Below are 20,961 nucleotides of genomic sequence, written 5' to 3' on the forward strand. Positions count from 1 at the left end.
AAGACAGAAATATCCTAAAGCCTAGAGAAGCATACACAGAGTCATCAAGATTTCTGAATTAACATGTTTGTTGCTATCTAAGAAGATCTCTTAGTGGTTGAAACAACAGCTATGTATGACCTGACCACCACCTAAACAATATGGACTTAGGGATCTGTGGTTCAACTGAGTAGACACAAGAAAAAGAAACTTCAGCTTTGACTCAACCTGGACCAGCACCCCTTTCTGGCCTGTTTGTACACCAACAAAGCAGGAACCAAGTGGCCCTAACCCCAAGCAACACAGCTGGGAAGGCTTGAAGTTCTAGCTACTGAATATTCATGGAGAAGAACAATCACCTAGCTGTGTTCTTGCTGGTGCCCAAAGAAGCTTTTGCAGAAAACTCTTAAAAGCAATGGTTTTGAGCAGTTGCTAATTAACCTGCACTCGCAGAGTACCACACTAGGCTATGCAGGATAGTGCCCTTTCCTGCACCCTAAGGGTTCATGGAGCAGTCATCATGAAGTGGTTCTACCCAATTACAACGCCACCCCGAATCATACGATCATGTATTTGCAGTCTCCCTCCCGAAGGAAAGCATGCTTGCGAGGCCATGGTGCGTGTAAGTATGCAACTGTCCACCCTGGATAACTTCGGAGTTCACTTTCCAATTTCAAGTATATTCAAAAAAGAGACAGCAGTCTCAAAAAAATACTACATTTCTGCAAGTTGCTTCAGCTGTTCGCTTTCATGGAAACACCACAGCATGACCTCAAGAAGACAGATGACCAGGAAATTAGGCTTCACCAGTTCTGTAGCTCATGGGACTGCTTGCTTCCATCCTGCCCCGGACCAAATCACAGTCCATCCAAGACAGAAGTGGCATGCTGTACCAGGAGAGATGGCAGACTCTGGGGCGGAGAGGACCATGCTGCAGATGGGTCCTTCTGAGACCACCTGAAATGGTCCTCCATCTCTGAGTGTGCCACAGGATGGCTCTGTGCCGTAAGCCACTCAGCTGTAACAAACTTTGCACAGAGGATGAATCATTTTCTACTCCTCATCCTCCAGATGCCCAATGTGATAAAATGGCACCTCAGCCTTAGAATCAGTGACAAAAGAGACAGTGGAAGTTGAACGTATGCACCAGTGGTTTATGCGATGCTCCAAAAAAAATTCACGGCCACACCACTCAAACTGGGCACCCGATAATCAGCAAATATTTTTGCCTTTCACCTTTTTGCACCTTGTTGCCATTTCTAAAACGAGCAGGCAGGCAGGAGTGGCTTGGTGCATATTTGTAAAGGTTGGTGAAACTCAGACACTGTCGTGCTAGGCACCAAAGAAACAACATAATCTTCCTCTAGGAACAGCTGTATTATGAAACATCAAGTCAGCCATAAGGCACGTACCCCATGACAGCAAAATAGCAAATTATCAAATAGCTACTCATTATGAAAACAATGTTCTATTCTGCACAATAAAAAACCCAGAGCTTTTCCAGAGGGGGGAAAAAAAAAAAAAAAAAAAAAAATCAGTGAACGTGCAAATAAGGACAAAGTAAGAACAACGCTTAGTATACATCCATATTTTCCAAGTTAAGAGAACATTATTGAGAATGCAATACACCCAGACACTGCACTCGGACACATACAGACACACTATTCCAGCTGCTTTTCAATGGCAAATCCTATCCTTCCCTCCCAAGGCTCTGACATCTCATCTGAACTACAGGTTTTAGGACTACCACACACCTCTCTGCCACTTCAGTTAAGTCAATTTTTCATAGGTGTTTATAGATTTTATCTTGAAGATAAGGAATTTTACCCCTCGGTCCCACAAGTACTTGCTGGCAGCAAAGGAACGCTCATTTTCTAGTACCTGGAGGGACATCATGTCCAGGAACAGAACCTTCCACTTCCCAACCTGTCTCCTTGAAGGTGTCACTGTCCCGGCTCTGCGCCCTGCTTTGCACGAGGTCTCTTTTCCTTGTGTAGATGCACCAGCTCCCACCCAGATCTCTGATCCCAATGCCAGTCCCCTTAGGAACTAATTCTTTGTCTCCTCTCTCCAGACTGGCCACTTCCACCCTGATGCCTCCCTCCTCCTTCAAGAGCCAACCACCCGTTATCTCTATGTCCTGGCATCTCACAGCTGCAGGCTCCAACTGCTCATATTTACACTCGCCTTCCTACCAGTGACCAGTCCCTTTTTTTCTCCCCAAGCCGCTCCTCTGATGCCCGTATCTGCTGTGCTCCCAGCAAAGATGAAATATTCAGCAATTACAGTTAGTAAGCCCTAAGCATATGCAAATTGATCTTTTTGAAAAGGCTTGTATACTAGTTAAATTCAGATGCTTTGTCATGCAAATGGAAAAAGACACATCCCTGGAATAAAATCCCTCACCCTTTTTCAGCTAGATTTCAAGTGTTTTGAAGGAGAGGGGTACTATCGGTATTCCACCGTAAAAGTTGAGAGGACTTTTAAAACATTGGAAAACACATTTTTTCTATGCCTGATTTTCTCAATGAGCCAAATAAATTAAACAAATCAGCACAAAGCCTACATATGCCATTATAAATTTTCCACCCAAACAGTGAAAGTTTGGTGAAGTTATAAAAATCTTGTTTGGCTACTGCCCTGGTTTCAGCTGGGATATAGAGTTAATTTTCTTCTTAGTAGCTGGTACAGTGTGTTTTGGATTTAGTGTAAGAATAATGTTGATAAACCACTGATGTTTTTGTTGTTGCTAAGGAGCGCTTACCCTAAGTTAAGGATTGTTCAGTTTCCCGTGCTCTGTCAGCACGCAGGTGCACAAGGAGCTGGGAGGGAACACAGCCAGGACGGCTGACCCGAACTAGCCAAAGGGATATTCCATACCATGAAACGTCATCCTCAGTACATAAACTGGGGGGAGTTGGCTGGGAGGGGCGGATCGCTGCTCGGGCATCGGTCAGCGGGTGGTGAGCAATTGCATTGTGCATCATTTGTCTTTTTCTTGGTGTTTTTTTGGCTGGTTGGTTGTTTTGTTTTTATTATATTCCTTTTCATTACAGTTATTATTATTATTATTTTTATTGTTAGTATCAAATTTTATTTTACTTCAGTTATTAAATCATTCTTATCTCAACCCACAAGTTTTATTTTTTTTTCCAATTCTCCTCCCCATCCCACTGGGAGCTGGGGGGTGAGTGAGCAGCTGCATGGTGCCTAGTTACTGGCTGGGCTTAAACCACAACAGCTACTTTAATACTTGTGACATTATCATATGCCTATAATTTAAGCAAAATGAATTATTAATATATACCAGTTTCTGTTAACTACTGTCTCCTCCAGCAAGATTTAATTACCTCTCAGCCAAGCCCAAATCCTGCTTACTGTAGTCAAGAGTGCATCTGCTGTACTCCGTGGGTCTGAGAAGGCTCCAAAAGTGCTTGCTCTTCAGTAGCAAAAGTTTGCTCGGCACTACACAGCCCATAAAAGTGGGAATCAGATTCCTCATAATGTTCATCATGCGGAGAAAGCGCAGGAAAAAAACTCAAACCTCTGAGCAGACCACTTGCATAGAGGAAGTAATGCATAAACTGAAGCATCTTTTTTTCCGTGATTCTTGCCAGTCCGATATAAAGTACTTCTATGTGCTTAACTGTATGGAAACAAATATCCCTGCCATAAGCAGTACACTTAAAAAGTTGGGTATGTATTTCAGGGCGCTGCTATACTGAAGTTATGTTTCTATGGTCCACCACACCTGTCGTTCCAACTATCAGCACCTGTTAACGCTCCACCACCAAAGCAGCTATTCTTAGTGGTCTGAATTGCAGCATATACATTATCCGAAACACCTTCCCATGCTGTCCAAGATACCTGTGCAGTATAAGAGGGTACCTGAAGCACTGTGATCAACAACAAATACTAATAGTTACTATTTCCAGAAACTTGCCTTCTCTGTTCTTATTAAAAACTATATTCTTCTAAAATGGCAAAAAGTGTTATGTTCATAGACTCCCAGAGCAGTACACCCGCAACGTTTACAAGTTAGACCTGATGGACAAAATCAGTGTACAAACATCAAACCTAAATTTTGTAAAAGAAGCTGGATTAAACTACCAATTTGGTTTTCAAAGGGGGGGGAAAAAAAAAAAGAGAGAGAGAGATCAATATATCTTTCACCACCTGGAACTTGAAAAACTAGCTCAGCATTTCCCAGGGATGAGCAGCAAATTTATCATTGAAGCCAATTAAGTTTAATCTGTATCTTATTTTTACATAGCTTACAAACATTACAGTGGAAAAAGGTAACCTAACTATGTAAATTCATGCAATGTTGTCTTTCCAAATTTGAAAAAAACAAACCAAAACATAACCAAAAACCCTATCTCTAGACATCCACAAATTCTCAAAAGCCCTCGGAAATCTCAGTTTTCCTAAACAGCAACAGAATCAAATGAGGAAAGCATTGGTGAGTTTTTCTCTGTTTACAGAGAACCCTACCAGCATCAACAAGAAAATGACAGAAGTTGTGTAAATTTCACTCTGCTTTCCAGCTTGGGAAGAGAGATCTAGCAAGGCAGGCACCCACACCACGCATATAAAGGAGCCATACATTCAAACAGCCAACCACCCAAAACAGACTTGAGGAGAAACAACAAAGGAGAGATCTTCTTTCTTCTTCCAAGCAGCAGCAAAGTGGAAAAGTAGAATGCCCATCTTCCTCCATGTGACCAACTGGCCAAGATCAAACTTAGGAGACATTTACAATTAGGGTCATGCAAAAAAATGGAGCAAGAATACCATGATAGCAGCAATCAAGTATTGTCTCTTTCTCTACATCCTCTCCCACACCAAACTGAAAATCAATCCATGACCAACTCTAATGCTTGCTTCTATGTTGTTATTTTGATCATGCATACTCTTATATCAAAGTAAATTGCAGTCTCTAGTCAGCCAGTTAGTTTTTAAATAAAGTCGGCATGTCTGCTGAGCCCCAGCAACATAGGGGCATCTTGGGAAAAAGACTGCTTTAGAAGACCACTGAAAGGTCAAGACAACTGAACACAAAACACATAATTGCTTCAGAATTACTTTTCCTTATGATATATGTTCTTTAAAACTATTTTTCTATATATATTTTCTAACTTAAAACATTATTTATATATAGGTAGAGTTCCATTTGCAAATGCCTATAAAAGTCCTGTTGTAGAAGCTACACAAAATTTTTCTAGTCTGGTCCTTTTTTCTCCAAGATTAACAGTTTACAAAGTTTCACCATTCAATGAAATGTCAGCATGTCCAAGCTCCTAATCTGAATTAATCCAATTTTAAGGAATAAGGGGGGAAAAAAAAATCTAAAAAGATACATTTGCTGTGAAGAGATAACAGAAGTGGTATTTAGAAAAATTTTAGTCTTTTTCTTTTTGCAATATAGATGAGCCTTATTTGGCCCCAGCACACCACAAGTGGTGGAAGAGCTACTGTTTAATACAACTTTCCAATCCTTTATGCGATAGGGATGGCCTGAACCCAAAATTAAGTCACAGCTGTTCCACAATGAGAGGAAGGGGCACAACACCACTTGTGATTTTTCTCTCTTCATCTTTTGCGCCTCACAGGTATCATGTGCCTTCATTTTTAGTGTTTTACCTAGCTGTGCTGTACTGTACCTCTCTGGTATAAAATTAGTATTATTCTTCCTGAATTCATCTATCCACACTTCATGTGTGGTGTTAAGCTACATAATACAGACAATTTACCCCAAAGGTCAGACAGAAGGGACAAAGAGAAAGACCATAAAACGAACGCCATCTTTGGAATTGAAAATTTGCCAAAGGCTACTATAAAGGCCTTGCAAAACTTGTTCATTTTAATAGAAATCACGTAACCTCAAAGGACATAAATGTTAAAAGCAGCATATAGTGAGATATAATGCTACAAACATATTTGGCACTGGATTGGTCTGTAAAATATATCACCTCCTTGATTACAAACAACATCTGAACAACACACATCTTCTTCACACTTGATAAATATTCTTTTCACACCCTAGTCCTGTCACTGGCACACATCCTCATGGGGAAGAAACATGTTCCATATAATTACGCCGTCCAAACCTGAGGTATTGTGTTTTTTAAAACAAATTTATTCCCTTAATTATTACAAGTGTATTTCAGAGATCAGTTACTGGCTACAAATTCTAGATACTTAAAACCTTGAGGAGACACAACAGAGTTAAGTTACGTGTTCTGTTCTAAAAACTTTCAAATTAAACATAATTATAATCCCGCTCTTCTTGACTAAATACATACTTAATGTATCAAACATATTTTGTCTGTGGTTTTCAAATTAATACAATCTCATGCAGAAGTCAGAGCTGCATTTTCATAGAGACGTTTAGTTCGATGGCAACTTTTTTGAGTAGAACAAGAAATCACGCATCACTGGGGAGAAGCATTGCATGGCTGTAAAACAATGTCATAAGAAAGAAAAAAATGTCAGAAAGAAAGCATATGAAAATGGCAATGATGTGGTCTGATCTGCTAAGAAGAAACTTGAAAAGATGTGATACAAAAAAATCTGGAATGTAGACTATATAATGGTATTCCACATCATAAACGAAGTCTTTAGGCTTTTGCTTTTTCTTTTTTTTTTTTTTTTTTTCATTAAAGGAAAGGACAGTTGGGGTGGGGTGGGGGGAGTGATGAGAGAGGAAAAGGGTGTTTCTAAATTCCTAGTTGTGTTTGTCTGTAAGTAGATGCTACCGAGAAGTTACTGATCTGTCAAGTCCATGATTTAAGAACAATCCATTTCAGTGTTGTGCATAAAATAATCTATACATGAGGAATTCACATTTCCAGCTGTTAGTTAAAATGAGTGGAAGACAAACTGTATTTAAATCGAACAGCACCATCTAGCAGGCCCCCCATAACTTTACTTAGGAGGGCAGCTGCTGCTTGGCAATAGGTCAGTTTGGCAGGCTTGCCCTGAAAATTATTAAGCACTTTCATACCGCATGAAATATTATGTGCTTCATGGCAGCAAGAATCTAGAAGAAAAATCTGCTACAGTGAACGAATAAGACTGAAAACAACAGTTTAAAGTTTTGGCCCTAGGACCAGAGCAGTTGTCTGTGTGGCTTGTATTGGGCAGTTTTTGCAAAAAGCAGAATTAAAAGAACATGATCTTCATCTGATCCAACAAACAGCAGCCCTATAGATTTGTTTTATCTACTCCCACAGCGCGATCCTATTGTGCCCTTCAGGAACTTACCAAGTGTATTGACAAACACCAGCAACTATGTAGCACAAGAAAATGGTTTAATTGCATAATTTTGCCATACCAAATAAACAAGGCTTCCACTAGCCACTTAAGCAATTATTTTTAAAATTATTCCTACACTGGGAGCAAGAAGTGCCACTAGTTGATTAGAATTTAGTGCCCAAGTTGTGTCTCCCGCTCCATCTCGGCAATTAACATCTCATGTCAGCGCTGCCTCTGTCTTCCTCTACCTTTGCATTGCAAAGTTACGCGTGAAATTCCCAAACATAACAACACTTTAAATTTCCCCTAGCATCTCCCTTGCCTGTAGCAACAGAGGTGCCTGGCCTGCTGCTGTTCCAGGAAGCATGCATGCCAGTCTCTGGAATTAGGAAGTCTCTAAAATACTGTAGCCCCCCCCCCCCAAAACCCCACAAAAACCCCAGACCAAAAAAAAAAAACCAACCACCAAAAAACCCAAAAAACAACACCCCCGAAGGCCAAACCACCACCACCACAAAACTTTTTTAGGTGAAGGTTCAAGACAAACCGCCTGAAGGGAAACTCATCAGCCGTGCCCGGAGTATCGATCCTGGTGTTAAATGCGATTCTGGAGCAATGCGATTTCTGCAGCGGAGAGGTGCAAACCCGGACTCCGGCCGGAGGTCCCTCCACCTCCGGACCCCCGCGCCAGCCTCACCCCCACCCTCCCCGGGCCGAAGCCACCTCCTCCTCCCCCTCACAGGGGCTCGTCCTCCCCCCTTCCCCACCGCCGCCTCCTCCCCGTGCCAAACCGGCCTCGGTAACGCCGCGAAGCTGCCACTACAGACAACTTAAAGAGACGCCGTCCATTCCAAAAACTCGGTTTTCCTCCCCAGCGCTTTCCCGCCTGCCCGCACCGCGCCGCAGGGCCCCGGGGAGGGAGCCAGCCCGAGGCAGCCCCGGCTCTCCCCCCCGGCCCGGCGGGGCTCCTCGCCGCCCCGCCGCATCCCGCCGGGCGGCCGCGCCGGGGACCCGCTCCGCGCCGCTTCCCGCGGGCGCCGCGGGTCGCTCCGCGCTCCCCGGGAGCCGTGCGTTTACACGGGGAGGGGAGAGAAAGAGAAACACGGGAGCGCGGCCGCCGTTCCGCCGGAGATTTTATTCGCACCCACCCCCCAAAAAAAGTAGTTTTCGCAGGCTGTTTCGGCACCAGCCGGATTCAGGCGGGGGGAGGGAGGGGAGGGCGAGGGAGTCCCGCCGCGCACCGGCACCCACCCCCCCAAAAAAAAGAAGAAAAAAACCCCACCGAACAAAAAAAAGGGGTGTGGGGTGCCCCCGCCGGCAGCACCTTTGTCTGGCGGGGCGGGAGCCGGAGCGCGGCGCCCCCCCCCCCCCCCCGCCGTGCGCCCCGGAGAACAATGCGCCGCGGGGCCGGGGCCGCCGGGCTGCGCGGTCCCGGGGAAAAAGTTGCGAGGCGGCGAGTTGGGGAAGCGGCGGGAGGCGGCCCCCGCGGCCCCGTCCCCACGCCGGGGCTTCTTTGTTACCCAAGTTGTCCCGGCACCTTGCGCCGCCGAGCCCCGCCGAGGGCCCCGGGGACGGGGAGGGGGGGGGGACGGGGGAGCCCGGCGCCGCTCGGCCGTCCGCCCCGCGGAGGACCGGCCGCGGGAGGGAGGGTGTGTGTGTGGGGGGGGTGTGCCCGCCGCGGCCCCCTCGCCCGGCTTGCCGCTGTCCCGCCGTGAGGGGACACCCCCGCCCGCCCTCCGCGGCCCCTCCCGCCCGAGCAGCGCGGCCGCGGCCGCCTGCCCCCTCACACCGGCCCGGGCGGCGCCGGGCCCCCTCGCTCCGGCCGGCCGGCCTCCCGCCGCGCCCGCGCCCGCGCCTGCCCCTGCCCCGCACCGCCCCGCACCGCCCGCCGGCAGGAAAGTTACTTTGGGCGCAGGGTCGGCGCCCGCGTAAGGCGCGGTCCGCCGGCGCGGCCCGGCGGGCTGTACTCACTTCTCCCTGGCCTGGCTGTCGGACGGGACGCTGCTGTTGCTCTTGCCTTTGCCGTACATGCCTGCAGAGAGCTCCGACTGTCACGCACCTGTCAACCCATCACAGCCTCCCCGGGAACAGCCCCGTCACCATGGAGACGCCGCCACACACACAGCCCATTGGCCGGCCGGCCGGCCGGGCACGCCCCCCGCCCGGTGATCGACAGGCTGAGACCCGGACGGGCTGCTCCCTCCTCCCTCTCCCCCCCACCCCCCGCCCCCTCGGCTCCTCCTCCCCCCCCCCCGCTCGAGCTCTCCCTTCCCCGGCGCAAGGGGGAATTAGAAACGGTTCTAGAAGGATTTTAAACAACCGGCTGTTCCGAGCGCCCGCCACCCGCCCGCCGCCGCTTGCCGGCGAGGGAGAGCGCGGCGGCGAGCGGCAAACTGCGGACCGGATTCGCTCGGCAGCCGGCACCGCCGAGCAGCCCGCGGCCTCCCCGCCCTCCCTCCCTCCCCGGCCCCTTCCCTCCCCCGCCCCCAGCCCGCTGCCCGCGGCCGCCCGCCCAGCGCCCCGCCGACTCTCCCGTCCCCCGCGGGCCGGGGCGGGGGGCGCAGCCGGTGCGCGCCCCCCCACTCCCGCCCCACTACCACCATCACCACAGCCACCCCCGGGCAGGGGGACGGGGCGGCAGCCGACCCCCGGCCCCGGCTGCCCGCCCTCCCTCCCGCACCCCCCTCCTCAGCTGCTGCCGGCACAAGTCACCTCAGGGTGGGCGCCCTCCTCCCCGCCCCGCGCAGCCTGGTCCGCACCCCCTCACACACCCCCCCCCCCTCACACACACACACCCCTCACACACACACACCCCTCACACATACCCCCTCACACACCCCCCCCCACACACACACCCCCCCTCACACAACACCCCCCCTCACACATACCCCCTCACACACACCCCTCACACACACACCCCCCCTCACCCCCCCCCCCACACACCCCCCTCACACATACCCCCTCACACACACACACCGCTCACACATACCCCCTCACACACACACACCCCCCACACCCCCCCCCCCCTCACACACACAGCCCACCACCCCCACCCCCGATCGGGCACCTCCCGCAGAGAGCTGCCCGGCGCCCCCATTTCCTCAGCGCCGAAGGTCAAGCCCTTCCCTGCCGGCAGGGCCGGGAAGGGCAGGGACGGGGCGAGGGAGCCTGCCTTCCCTGTCAGGGGAGGGGGGCTCCCCGGCAGGGACACGGCCGGGCCCCTGCTAGCCCAGGGCTAACTCGGGCCTCGTGGGCTAGAGCCGAGACCAGCCTTCAGCGATTGGAGGCCGGGAGGAAACATTTCCTGAACCAAAACAGTCTGTCTTAGAGAAGCTTTAAAAAAAAAGAAAAAAAAATAGTCTAAAGAAAATTCAAGGAAACGCTTTGATTTTTTTAAAGGTACATTGCAAATAATTGCGTGCTCCAGAGAGATGAGAGGAAGGGAGCAACCCCTGGGACCATTTATTACTTGCTTGTTTTGAAGTGCCCCGCTCTCTGGATTTTTTTTTTTTTTTTTGCCCTCGCTGCTGAAGTGTAACCCCGAATTTTGCGGATGTCGATACCTGCTTATCTTTACAAACCTAGGTCTAATCTTGTAAACCTCCTCGCGTGTGTAACCCGAGGGGGCTTTTAGTGTTTAATGTCAAGCCCTCGGAGCGCTTTTTTTTTTGGCCGGGCCGGGTTGCCAATACACCCGTCTCCCCGTTGCCTCGGCAGGCAAAGGTCACGAACAGCGAGCCCCACGCAAAATTCGAGGAGGGAAGTTGTACCAGGCATAGACCACCAGCATCTGTTTATCATTGCTGGAGCTGCAGGGGAAAAAAAACATCCTCTGGATTTTGAGCTGCTAGAGCGAAGGGAACGGTCGGTGAGGTGAAATTGTTGGGGGGGGGTGGTTTAGAGCGTATTAATGAGCGACTGGAACAAATTAGCGACAGAGACAAGGGGAAGAGGCTGAAGGGTCCGAGGTGCTTGTAGCTGCACACGGGCAATTGGCTATCACGCCACGGGTTGCGTGGGATGTGCTGCGCTTTTGCAACTCGCGGCAATAATTCATCAGCTTAAAGTGTACTGCAACAAAAGCCATTTTGTGCCAAAGTTGGTTGTCCGTCTTGGGCTTTTGCCCCGCTATATTTTTTTGTATTAGCAGGTCAGCAGGAGAGAGTGGTTGGAGTAGTTCTAGCGAAAGAAGGAAATTAGGCTTTCCATGCAGCTCGCTGGCAGCGGTCACCCCCAGCCTCCACATCGTGGCAGGAGCGAGGCTCCTGCTTGCTTCCAAGTTAGGCCAGAGAAACCAGAGGAAGAACGGTGAGCAAGGTGGCAACGGTGGGTTATCGTGGCAGAAGAAAGCAAGTGGGGAACAGCAGGAGAAAACGAGCGAGAAAGGAGCGAATGGAAGGGTAGGAGAAGCTCTCAGAGGACATGGGGAGGCGAAAATGACCGTGGGTGAGAACAAAAAAAGGAAAGAAATACAGGAACCATGCATGGTGAATTTGGGTGATAAAAGCAGGGAAAGACTAGGGAGAGAATCTGAGAAGGGCACGTTAATGAAGCGTGAACCAAAGGGAAGTATTTTGCCCTCATGCGTAGGGAATAATGCTTACACTCCTTGCACCATGGCGTTCAGGTGGAGGCTAGCCATGTGACTGATTGCATTCAGTGTGAATACGGGTAGCAGAAAATGGCACAAAGAAAGAAAGGGAGAGAAAGAATCAGGACAGAGAACAAAGAAGGACTTCGGTTGTGGGTAAAATATTAAAAAAAAAAAAAGAGCTGCTGAGGGAAGGAAAAGAATGAACGTGGATAACCTTGGGCGAACACACAAAGGATAGTTGACACTTACTTTGGTACGGATCATCGTAATCCAGAGTACAATTTTCATCTAAATATTTGCTTGTCCTTGTGGAAGAGCCATTATCATCCCATCAGATACATTGGCTACCTCCAAGGCTTTATGCTGCCACCCATCAGCCATTAGTATCAGCACGGCTTTCACATACAACTGATAACAATGGTGAAATCATCCCTGGGCAAGGCAGTCTTCTTTGCATCTTCCTTTTATTTTTTACCCTGTGAAATCTCTTGTTTTGTTTGCCTCAATAGTTTTGTTTGATTTGTTTGTGGTTTGAAGGGTGGGGGGTTACTTTGAGAAGATGGCTAAGTCAGTGTCCTGTCAGCCTTGTATGGGGAAAAGTTTTGTTCTGGAAAAGGACAATGTTGAGGCGTTTCCTAAAAATGCAGTCCTGAGATTGCTGTAACGTCCATTGGATATGCATTCCACGACAAGATTTTCACAGCTGAAAATGCTTTGTTCCCGTTTTTCATCTGATTTATTTGCATTCTTGTGATTTGTTTTCATCTGAAGGACTGCAGATGCCTTGCATGTTCATAGATCAAATTATGATTTGGGGCAGAGGGGAATGAACTTTGGGAGGGCAGGGATGGACGCTCGGACATGAGCAGGATGGCTCTGGTCCCGGTAACAGTGTTTAAACTCATTCTCTATCAGGTCTGGTTCCCAAGCTACCATTAACATTCAGGTGATGACTCTGTAATTTTGCTTAAAGATCCTTCACTGGAAAATACAGAAATAGTGCTAGTACTTATTTATTATGCATATGAAAAACAGAGCACAAAAAGGCATAAGGTACTCGTAGAACTCTACTGTAGATTTGCCAGGCTAGTGTTACAACCGACTTTGCAGGAATGCTATCACGGTGTATTATCTATCAGCACCACGCAAACAAAACGTTATCACGTGGATACAAAAGTTTGCTTAGTAAGCAGGTAAGTTAACATGAAAAACATCCAAATAGTCTTACAAAGTTTTATGTGTCATTAATTCTTTTTTAAACTGTTTGTACACATACAATATCTGTGTATCTGTGCCCTTGCTCCAAGCATTTTGAGCACAAACACTGCTCTTAGCAGCAGTTGTATCTCATGAGGCCAATACTGTAATTAATGAGATTTGAGGCACAAATGTAAGATAAATTTAAGTTTCTAATATCAGGAATGAAGATCCAGTCTTTGTTGGAAAAGGGGATGAGGGGTGGCAGTACTTTAAAGCTTCTCAGTCCGACACTGGAAAGGAATTCACAATGTATTTTTAGAGTGTTATAAAAATCTCTTACATAATGCTGATTAATTCTTAGGTTTTAGGGAAGAGCACTGGGCTTTGTGTATAAGAGTGTTGACCAGCTAAGCCACTGAAGAGGGCTGGTTTGGACTGGATTCTTTTTTTTAACTTCTTGGATACAGAAAGCTGCAATTATTCAATTATTACAGGATTTTGCTTTTGTTTGGGCGTGTATGAATATTTTTCTGGAAACTGCGTCTTATTCTTGGAAGTCTTTATCATTTTAAAACATATGTTATGTTATATCACCCTGTCTGAGATATAGGATAGCTACAAACTGGGTGGCTTCCCCCCCCTCCCCCCCCCTTACTGCAGCGAGTTACGTTATGGATTAACGTTAAGAATGTCTGCAGTGAAACATTACTTGTGTGGCTGTGTAAGACATACTTAAATAATGTAACTTAGATTACAGAATCATGATTTTCCTCATACACTTACAGTAATATATACAATTACTATACATTTCTGCCTATTCTGTTGATTTTCAAAATCATCAGTTAATCTAACTGGCAGGTTTCACACAGCTCTTAACAAAGGGCTATTCAGGAAATTAAGTCGGTAAATGGTACTCCCTTATTTTAACTCTAGTTATATATAGTTATCATTGTGTAGCTGGAAAGATTTTTTGGACAAGATATCATAGGAAAGAGACGCCTTTTGTTTGGTCTTTTTCAACAGATAACATGACCAAGGCAGCTTTGAAGCCTTTCTGAAGAATCCTTCCTTCTGTAAGATGTTTACTCTTTCTGGGGAGTTTCTAACGATGAACCTCATTCTGCAGACTTTCATTCTTGTGCCGTACAAATGAGTAAGAATTGCTCACGTGAGTGAGATGAGCCCTAATTCATCATTGGAGAATGAAGATAGGAATGCATGGGTCACAAGTGCAAAACAAAAGCTTTATTTGTCCCTCTTTTCCAGTTGGGAGGAAATAAGAAGTAATTACAGCTCAGTGGTAGGGAGGGATGATCCTTATGGGTCCCTTCCATCTTGAGATATTCTATGAATTCTATAATTCTAAGTCACAAAGAAAGGCTTGCTAATAATCTGTTTGTCACCCAGGTCTCCTGCCAGCAAGGGCGCTCTCTTTCTGTCCATGATACCTTTTATAGGTGTTCCTGCAGCTGTTCTGGAAGTAGTCTCCACCACCACAGAGAGCCAGCCTGAATTCTTTCCTGCTAAAGGATACTTGTCCTGTGAGATGCAGAGCAGCTCACTGAAGGCAGCTGGGGACATCTTCCAGCACAGAGCTACAGGATAGAGAGAGGCACTGCTGTATGCTGAAAGCAGCTGGAAGAATTCGCGATCTTCTACCGTTACTTCTGTAACACAGTCTGTCCTTGCTTTCTTAATCTCATTCTCCCATGAAACCTAAGTTATGGCCCTGCTTCCCCCTTGCACTTTCTTTTCCCAGTGAGAACCACAATTTCTTCCTGTCTTTGGAGAGGAAGCAAAGATGCTTTGCAGCCTTCTGTTACACAGTTCATCCATGAAGGGGCCAGGGAGAACCTGCGTATGTTCATCTTAGAAATAAAAATCAGTAAGAATAAAACTTTAATTAATTTCTTGTTCTCGCTGACAATGATATGGTTGCTCACACATGTAAGTACTTTGGCTTCCAGTTTGTGTACACGTGCAATTCAGAGTATCGGAAATTATCTGTAAAGGGCACACAGTGACACACAGTCTGAATCTTAGTTCATATAATGGAAAAAAACATGTTTGTGAGTACTGGTTTCCTCCATATTAGCTCTTACGACTTCATTCTCTGGTGTCTTATGTGGTTTCAGATCTCCCTGATGCTATTTCCACCGGAGGGGCTTTCACAACATCTCGCTTGCTAGCTTTCACACACAGACGCTCACATGCATGCCTTCTCTGGTGCTGGCTAAGGGTGAACTCATGTTGCCTCTCATGTAGAAAAGCTCAGATACGGTCTCCCTCCTCTCCCCAGCCACGTATTTTCACTTACAGAACTAGAATTGCTACTTCTTTGTCAAATTTGGTTGATAATTGGGTAATGGGTTAAAATTATGACTGACGTATACATAAACACCCACAGCATGTGGAATCACCCTCATTTATTTGGTTAGCATGGCTAAAACTGGTTGTTTTAAGCTATCTGACTAAAACTGTATGTTACCAGACAACCCAGTCTGGGGCGGGTGGGGGAGTAGTACATAGCCTCAGTTATTAATCATTTGAAAGATAGCTGAAAGTCACCATTGCTTGTTCAGTGATGTGTCACATCAGGAATGTCATTCTTTGTGCTGTATGTGCCAATAACTAGAAGAAAAACAGCTTGAAAACTGGGGATATATGTGGATGTGAGGCTAAACTGGACCCCAATCCTACACAAAGCTCTACATGGGCAGAGCTATCTTTGCATGATGTGGCTGTAGGGATTTGTGGGTAAGGACTTTACTGCTGTGGTGCCTTAGCTGCCACTCTTAGCATTTAGTGCTATGCTAAAAAAAAAATAAATAACAAAACCCAACAAAACAGAAATCACATTAGCAGAATCAAAACTGCTGTTAGCAGAATCAAAATTGCTTTTATTTTCAAGGTCACTACACTCAGCAGTATGTTACAGAAAAAGGATGAACCCAGTATGGAGTTGCTGATAATTCCTGAGTTGGTTTGACACATGCAGACTGCTGCTGACTTCAACAGGCTTATTTAACACCTTTGTTTCTTTTGGTTTTAGGATTAGTCAAAATGCAGTTTTGTGAAGGTATACCGATGAGGTTGCATTATTGTGGGCTGTAGGCCTGGAGTTGCAGGCCTTGGGTGGCACAGGTGTAGCAGCAGAAAGACTTCTGCTTTAGCCAGCAATTAACCATGATTAGGGCAAGTAACCTCTTCAGAACTCTCAAGATTTTTGCATTTATTAAATTCTACTCGTAAAAAAAAAGATTCCCAAGCAAGCAGTAGCCCTCAAAATGAAGACCTGGGAAAATAAATGGCCAAAGCTATCGTATTGTGACAGCTTTCGCAAACCTTTACACAGTTTTATACAACAAACACGTGATGTTCTGTTCTCTGGGTAGATCTTTACATTAGAAGTTCATACTTAACACAAAAGATGAATTAAGTGTTCTCTCTCTCCACATATTTACTGAGCACATATTGGTGAATTAAGTATCATCCCAGTGGTGTACCGTATCAGCCACGCTCTATCAACACATTCAAACGTACAAGCAGTTTTGTGGAACTTTTCTGCCTTCTTTGGTGTTTATAACCAAGGGAAGATGGAGATAATTTCTGCCTCTATTGTGGGCTTAATATTCAAAGGAGCCAATTTCTCTGGATCTCAAGAATAGTAGAAAATAAAATAATTGTCTGGGGGGCTTGCTCTTCTCTTGAACAAGTATGAAATGTGCCAGTGGACTCGGATAGCTGAGTGTTATTTCATTTGCTTTCAATGCCAGCATTTGAAAAACTTCTGCTTTTTGTGAACTATTTGAGGTTTTCATGTTCAGTTAAGAATAGATATATCGAAAACTGCTAAAATTTCACCCTGTTTTGGACCTGGGGCCCAAGGAGAGGGTGGTGATGATTAAAAACACTGGCACATACCAAATCAAAGTTACACCAGATCTGACTGATTGTTCAACAGCTGGCCAATAGCAGTATTAAAAGTAAGAAAGAAAACCACAGCATTATTCATTAATTTGTACTTATGTATGTTTTGTTCCTCTTAAACTTCCAAGAGATCACAGATTCATAAATGAACAAAACCATTACAGGAATATAATCCACAGAACCTTCCCAAAAATCCAGCAAAATAACAAGGAAAATTGATTACAAATGCTTGATAGTATATGGAACCAAGAAAAACAAAAGTAAGATAAAGCTGCTTATTTCTCACACAGGTTTTGACTGAACCAAAAGTAGATGGAGCTTTTTTATTTCTCTGTTTCAGGTAATACAAACTGCAGAACTTTCTCAATATCCTTTGGCTTTTCACAGGTAACTGGGAGATACGAGGAACTACAGCAAATTCAGTCCCTGTTACAGCTGTGTGTTACAGGCACAATTACATCAGAGGGACCAAATTACAACCTCTTCGTTCTGGGTTCTCTATAGGTAAAGCAGGGTTATAATGGGGTATAGGCAGTGTCACAGCACTGAGGATGCACTAGCCTGGGAGGGCAACCCTTTGACTCTAAATATCTTCTGTGGTAACAGTGCTGGGGGATCGTGAAGACAATTTGCTACTTAGGTTCACCTTTGGTTCAATATTTCTTGGTTTCTATTTTGAATAGGTAAACAGGTAAAAGGCAAGCATACTCTGTAATGTTAACACGTGAATATTGTTTTAGGGATTTGTGTTGGGTTTGTGCAGCAGATTGTTTTGTGAGACAGAGCCTGTTATAGAAACCAGACTATTACTTGTATTCTTTGGCATTTCCATTTATAAAAGCTACTCATGTTTGCACATGCGCGCAGACGCATGCGCGCGCGCGCACACACACGCACGTGTGATATTTTTCATATATTTTGTTCATCTGGTAAGGAAGAAATAAAAAAAGAAATTGATACCAGTCTGCATATGTGTTCAAAAGCTTAGTGAATTCTTCAAGCTCTGCTGTGGATCAGATTTCATGAAACAGCAATAAAAAAAATCCTTTTTTACCTTGTCTTTGTGTATTCTGAGGTGGGTTTGTAAGGTTTGAATTACTAGGTAATCACCAAGAAGTCTCATTTTCATGAGCCTGCAGCTGGGAAATGGACAATTTAATATTAATGGAAAGAACAAACTCTCCTTCTCCTTTCTCTCCCCTTTCTTCTCTGCACTTCTGCTTTACCATTTTCTTCTCTAAGGTCCCTCTCCTGAAATTGCCTTTGTGGAAGTCCAGGATGAACTACAAAGCAAGAGTTGAGCCCAATTTTTCAAAATCCCATTTATCAACTTCAGTGAGTGTCATATGACACTAACTTATGAATATTCAAGATAGAAAAATCCAATTCATTGCTGTATCTGCAATTATTTATTCAACTAAGGAACTAATATTACAGGAATCTGCAGGCTTTCGTTCTGAAATACTTATGAAATACTCTGCCATCACCATACCAGGGGGAGGTATGGAAATAATCACTTCTGGCTTCTAAAGGAAGAAAAATATTAAACATTTCTTGAAAATGAATAGGCACAAATGATTGAACTTTAATAGAAAGTAAACGGTAGCACAGTGTCTGTAATATGGTGTATATCCACACCTGTGCTCTCTGTACAGCATGAATGTCTTTAAAGATGCCATGAACTTCCTTCATTCAATGATGTTACCTAGGAAGGTTTCTGGATAATACTACTTCCACTGCTGTTCACTTCTAGATCCATTCTGACTTCACTTCCAAACAAGTTGAGAAAGAAGTTGAAGTTAATTGCCAAAGTTTAGCACATCACAGTTTTTTAGATTAAAGGACACTTATTCATATTCTTTCTCATTTAAGCCATACTGCTGGAAATCTGGTGTGATGAATGGGAGAGGACAAGGCCAATGCAGGGTCTCCAGGGACTGCTAGGACTAAGGCACACATAATGTTAACCCTCTTTGGTCTTCCTAGTACAAAGGAACTCTTAGCACGCAAAGGGGTGTGAGAGCCTGTTGGGAGGCTACAGAAGCCACAGGACTGGACGGAACTGAGAGGTCCAAAAGGTTTCCCACTTCTCCATTTCTGGGTATAAATGGTGTATTTGAGCAAAAACCTTTGCTGATGCCTTCTCTGCTGGTTTCTTGAGTTACGCTGCCTGTGTCTAGGTCTGGTGGTGTTATTTAGGCAGCTGAACTGAACAAGCTCTTCTGACCTCTTGTTTTGGCCCATGAGAGATTTGTTTACGCAGGCAGAGTGGTTCTCATGGTTGAAGCCACTTGCTTTCTCCCCAGGTGGTGTGGGTCTGTGAGGAGAATCAAGTCCTGCTCTGAGCAGCTGGAACAGGGAAGGTTACAAAATGAAGCCCCGAACAAGGGAACAGAGATGCCTTACGGCTGTATTAGAAACAATGGCTTCTCCCATCTGTTCTCTCCTGTTGAGTTCTCCACATACTTACTGCTGGTAGTCTGGCTGGCATGGTGGTTTCCTAGGATATCTGAGTAAGAAGCCTGAAATTTAAGGTGAATTGTACTATTTAAAATAGCTTTCTTTTATTGTTTTTCATACCCAAGGTCAAAATTTCTAGCCCAGCTTCATTATGCTTACCTGACCTATAGCAGCCTTTTTCGGTGATTTAAAAGTGGGCTTGAGAAGCAGAGATGTTTTAATTTCCTCCTTTTTTTTTTTTTTTCCCCATTCTCTTCTGCACTTAAAAAAAACCCAACCAAAACATTCTTCCAGCAGCATGAGGTATGTCTGACTAGTGCATCCTAAGGTATAGATTTTAGTAAGGAAGGAAGAGATGCATTTTTTATATGACTGTTGCTAAAATATGAGTGCAGGATAGGAAGGCAGCTCTTGAGAAGCTCCTCCCTGGCCTGGAAGGGCATCATGTCCGATTATGACAACTTACTTAATTCCAGACATTGGTAAATGAACAGGGATGTGGAAGGGTATGTATATGAAAGAGAAGGACTTTTTAATCTCGCAAGCTGGCCTCAGGGGTTTTGGTTCAGAAACAGACAGGAGTTATATAGAATTCCTAGAATACAGCTGCTGCACCCATAACTGCAATGGCTATAATAGGATTTTTTACTGTGCTAGGAATGAAATATCGGGCACTCATTGTTATCTTTCCTTGTGCAGCTGTAAAGAATTTATTTGTGAGTTTTACAATATCCAGAGGTGGTTCCTCTGTACCCTTTTTCAATAAAGTTGAAATACCAGAAGTTTTTTAGTTTCTTATTACTCTCTTTGCCCGGTACAAAACCCTTGTAGCAATCCTGAGACTGGCATGTCTGTCCTATCGGGAAGCTTTTCTGAAAGAGTCCATTTTAATTTTCCTGCATAGCTGGTCCTTCTAATGCCATTTTTAGTTAGCCCCAATATTGAGTCATTTCCCACATGTTGAGTTCAACAAGTTTATGCCAGACCAGAGAGACATTTATTAATGGTTCTGAAAAGTTGTGTTATTTTATCTATTCTTGACAAGACTCTGGGTCATATGTCAGATTTTAGTCATTTTCTGTTCAGTGTATTGAAATGTCTTGTAAGCCTGAAGTGTCCTACCTTAAAAAGGAAAAAAATGCCATGCATGAATGTGGGGATAGAAGTGGTTTACTAGAAAAAGACACCTCAATTGCCCAGAACATTAAGGGATCAGGGAGCCATTTCATTTCCACATGCTAGTTTTCTCCCTCATCTTTCTTTTGTAAGACTACTGTTCTTTAAAGAGTTTGGCCCTGATTTCTCATTGCCTGAAGTGGAAGCAGGAGTAGGTACTTGATGTGACTTCCCAAATACTCCATTTTCCATCGTCAGTCTGTGGCTGCTCATGAGAATTGTTCTGGATTTAGACACGGCTGTTTGAGCTTATTCAATCCTGACAAACACAGTCCTCTTTTTAAAAGCTGTCAGTATTAAAGATAACTTTCATGTTAATGGAAATGACAAATTAACCCAGCAAAGAAATACACAATAATAGAGTC

The 20,961-nt window shown here is 45.1% G+C and overlaps 2 protein-coding genes across 8 annotated transcripts in view; both read right to left on the reverse strand.

The window, feature by feature from the left end:
- The window catches only part of SSBP2 (single stranded DNA binding protein 2), a 196,487-nt gene extending 186,100 nt beyond the window's left edge, over positions 1-10,387 (reverse strand). For 2 of the 7 annotated variants that reach the window (XM_069776048.1, XM_069776043.1), the window contains exon 1: positions 9,208-9,434. In XM_069776048.1, the coding sequence (XP_069632149.1) occupies positions 9,208-9,266 (59 nt within the window). In that variant the 5' untranslated portion in view covers positions 9,267-9,434. Of the gene's footprint in view, positions 1-9,207; positions 9,438-10,303 lie in introns of those variants that run through there. The other 5 variants (XM_069776049.1, XM_069776047.1, XM_069776045.1 and 2 more) reach the window with 5 other exon arrangements.
- Positions 1-20,961, reverse strand: part of DHFR (dihydrofolate reductase) — a 638,672-nt gene that overhangs the window by 583,927 nt on the left and 33,784 nt on the right. The gene's annotated exons all lie outside the window — the stretch shown is intronic.

The sequence above is a fragment of the Haliaeetus albicilla genome, chromosome Z (genome assembly GCF_947461875.1).
Source record: "Haliaeetus albicilla chromosome Z, bHalAlb1.1, whole genome shotgun sequence".
NCBI classification, from domain to species: Eukaryota; Metazoa; Chordata; class Aves; order Accipitriformes; family Accipitridae; genus Haliaeetus; species Haliaeetus albicilla.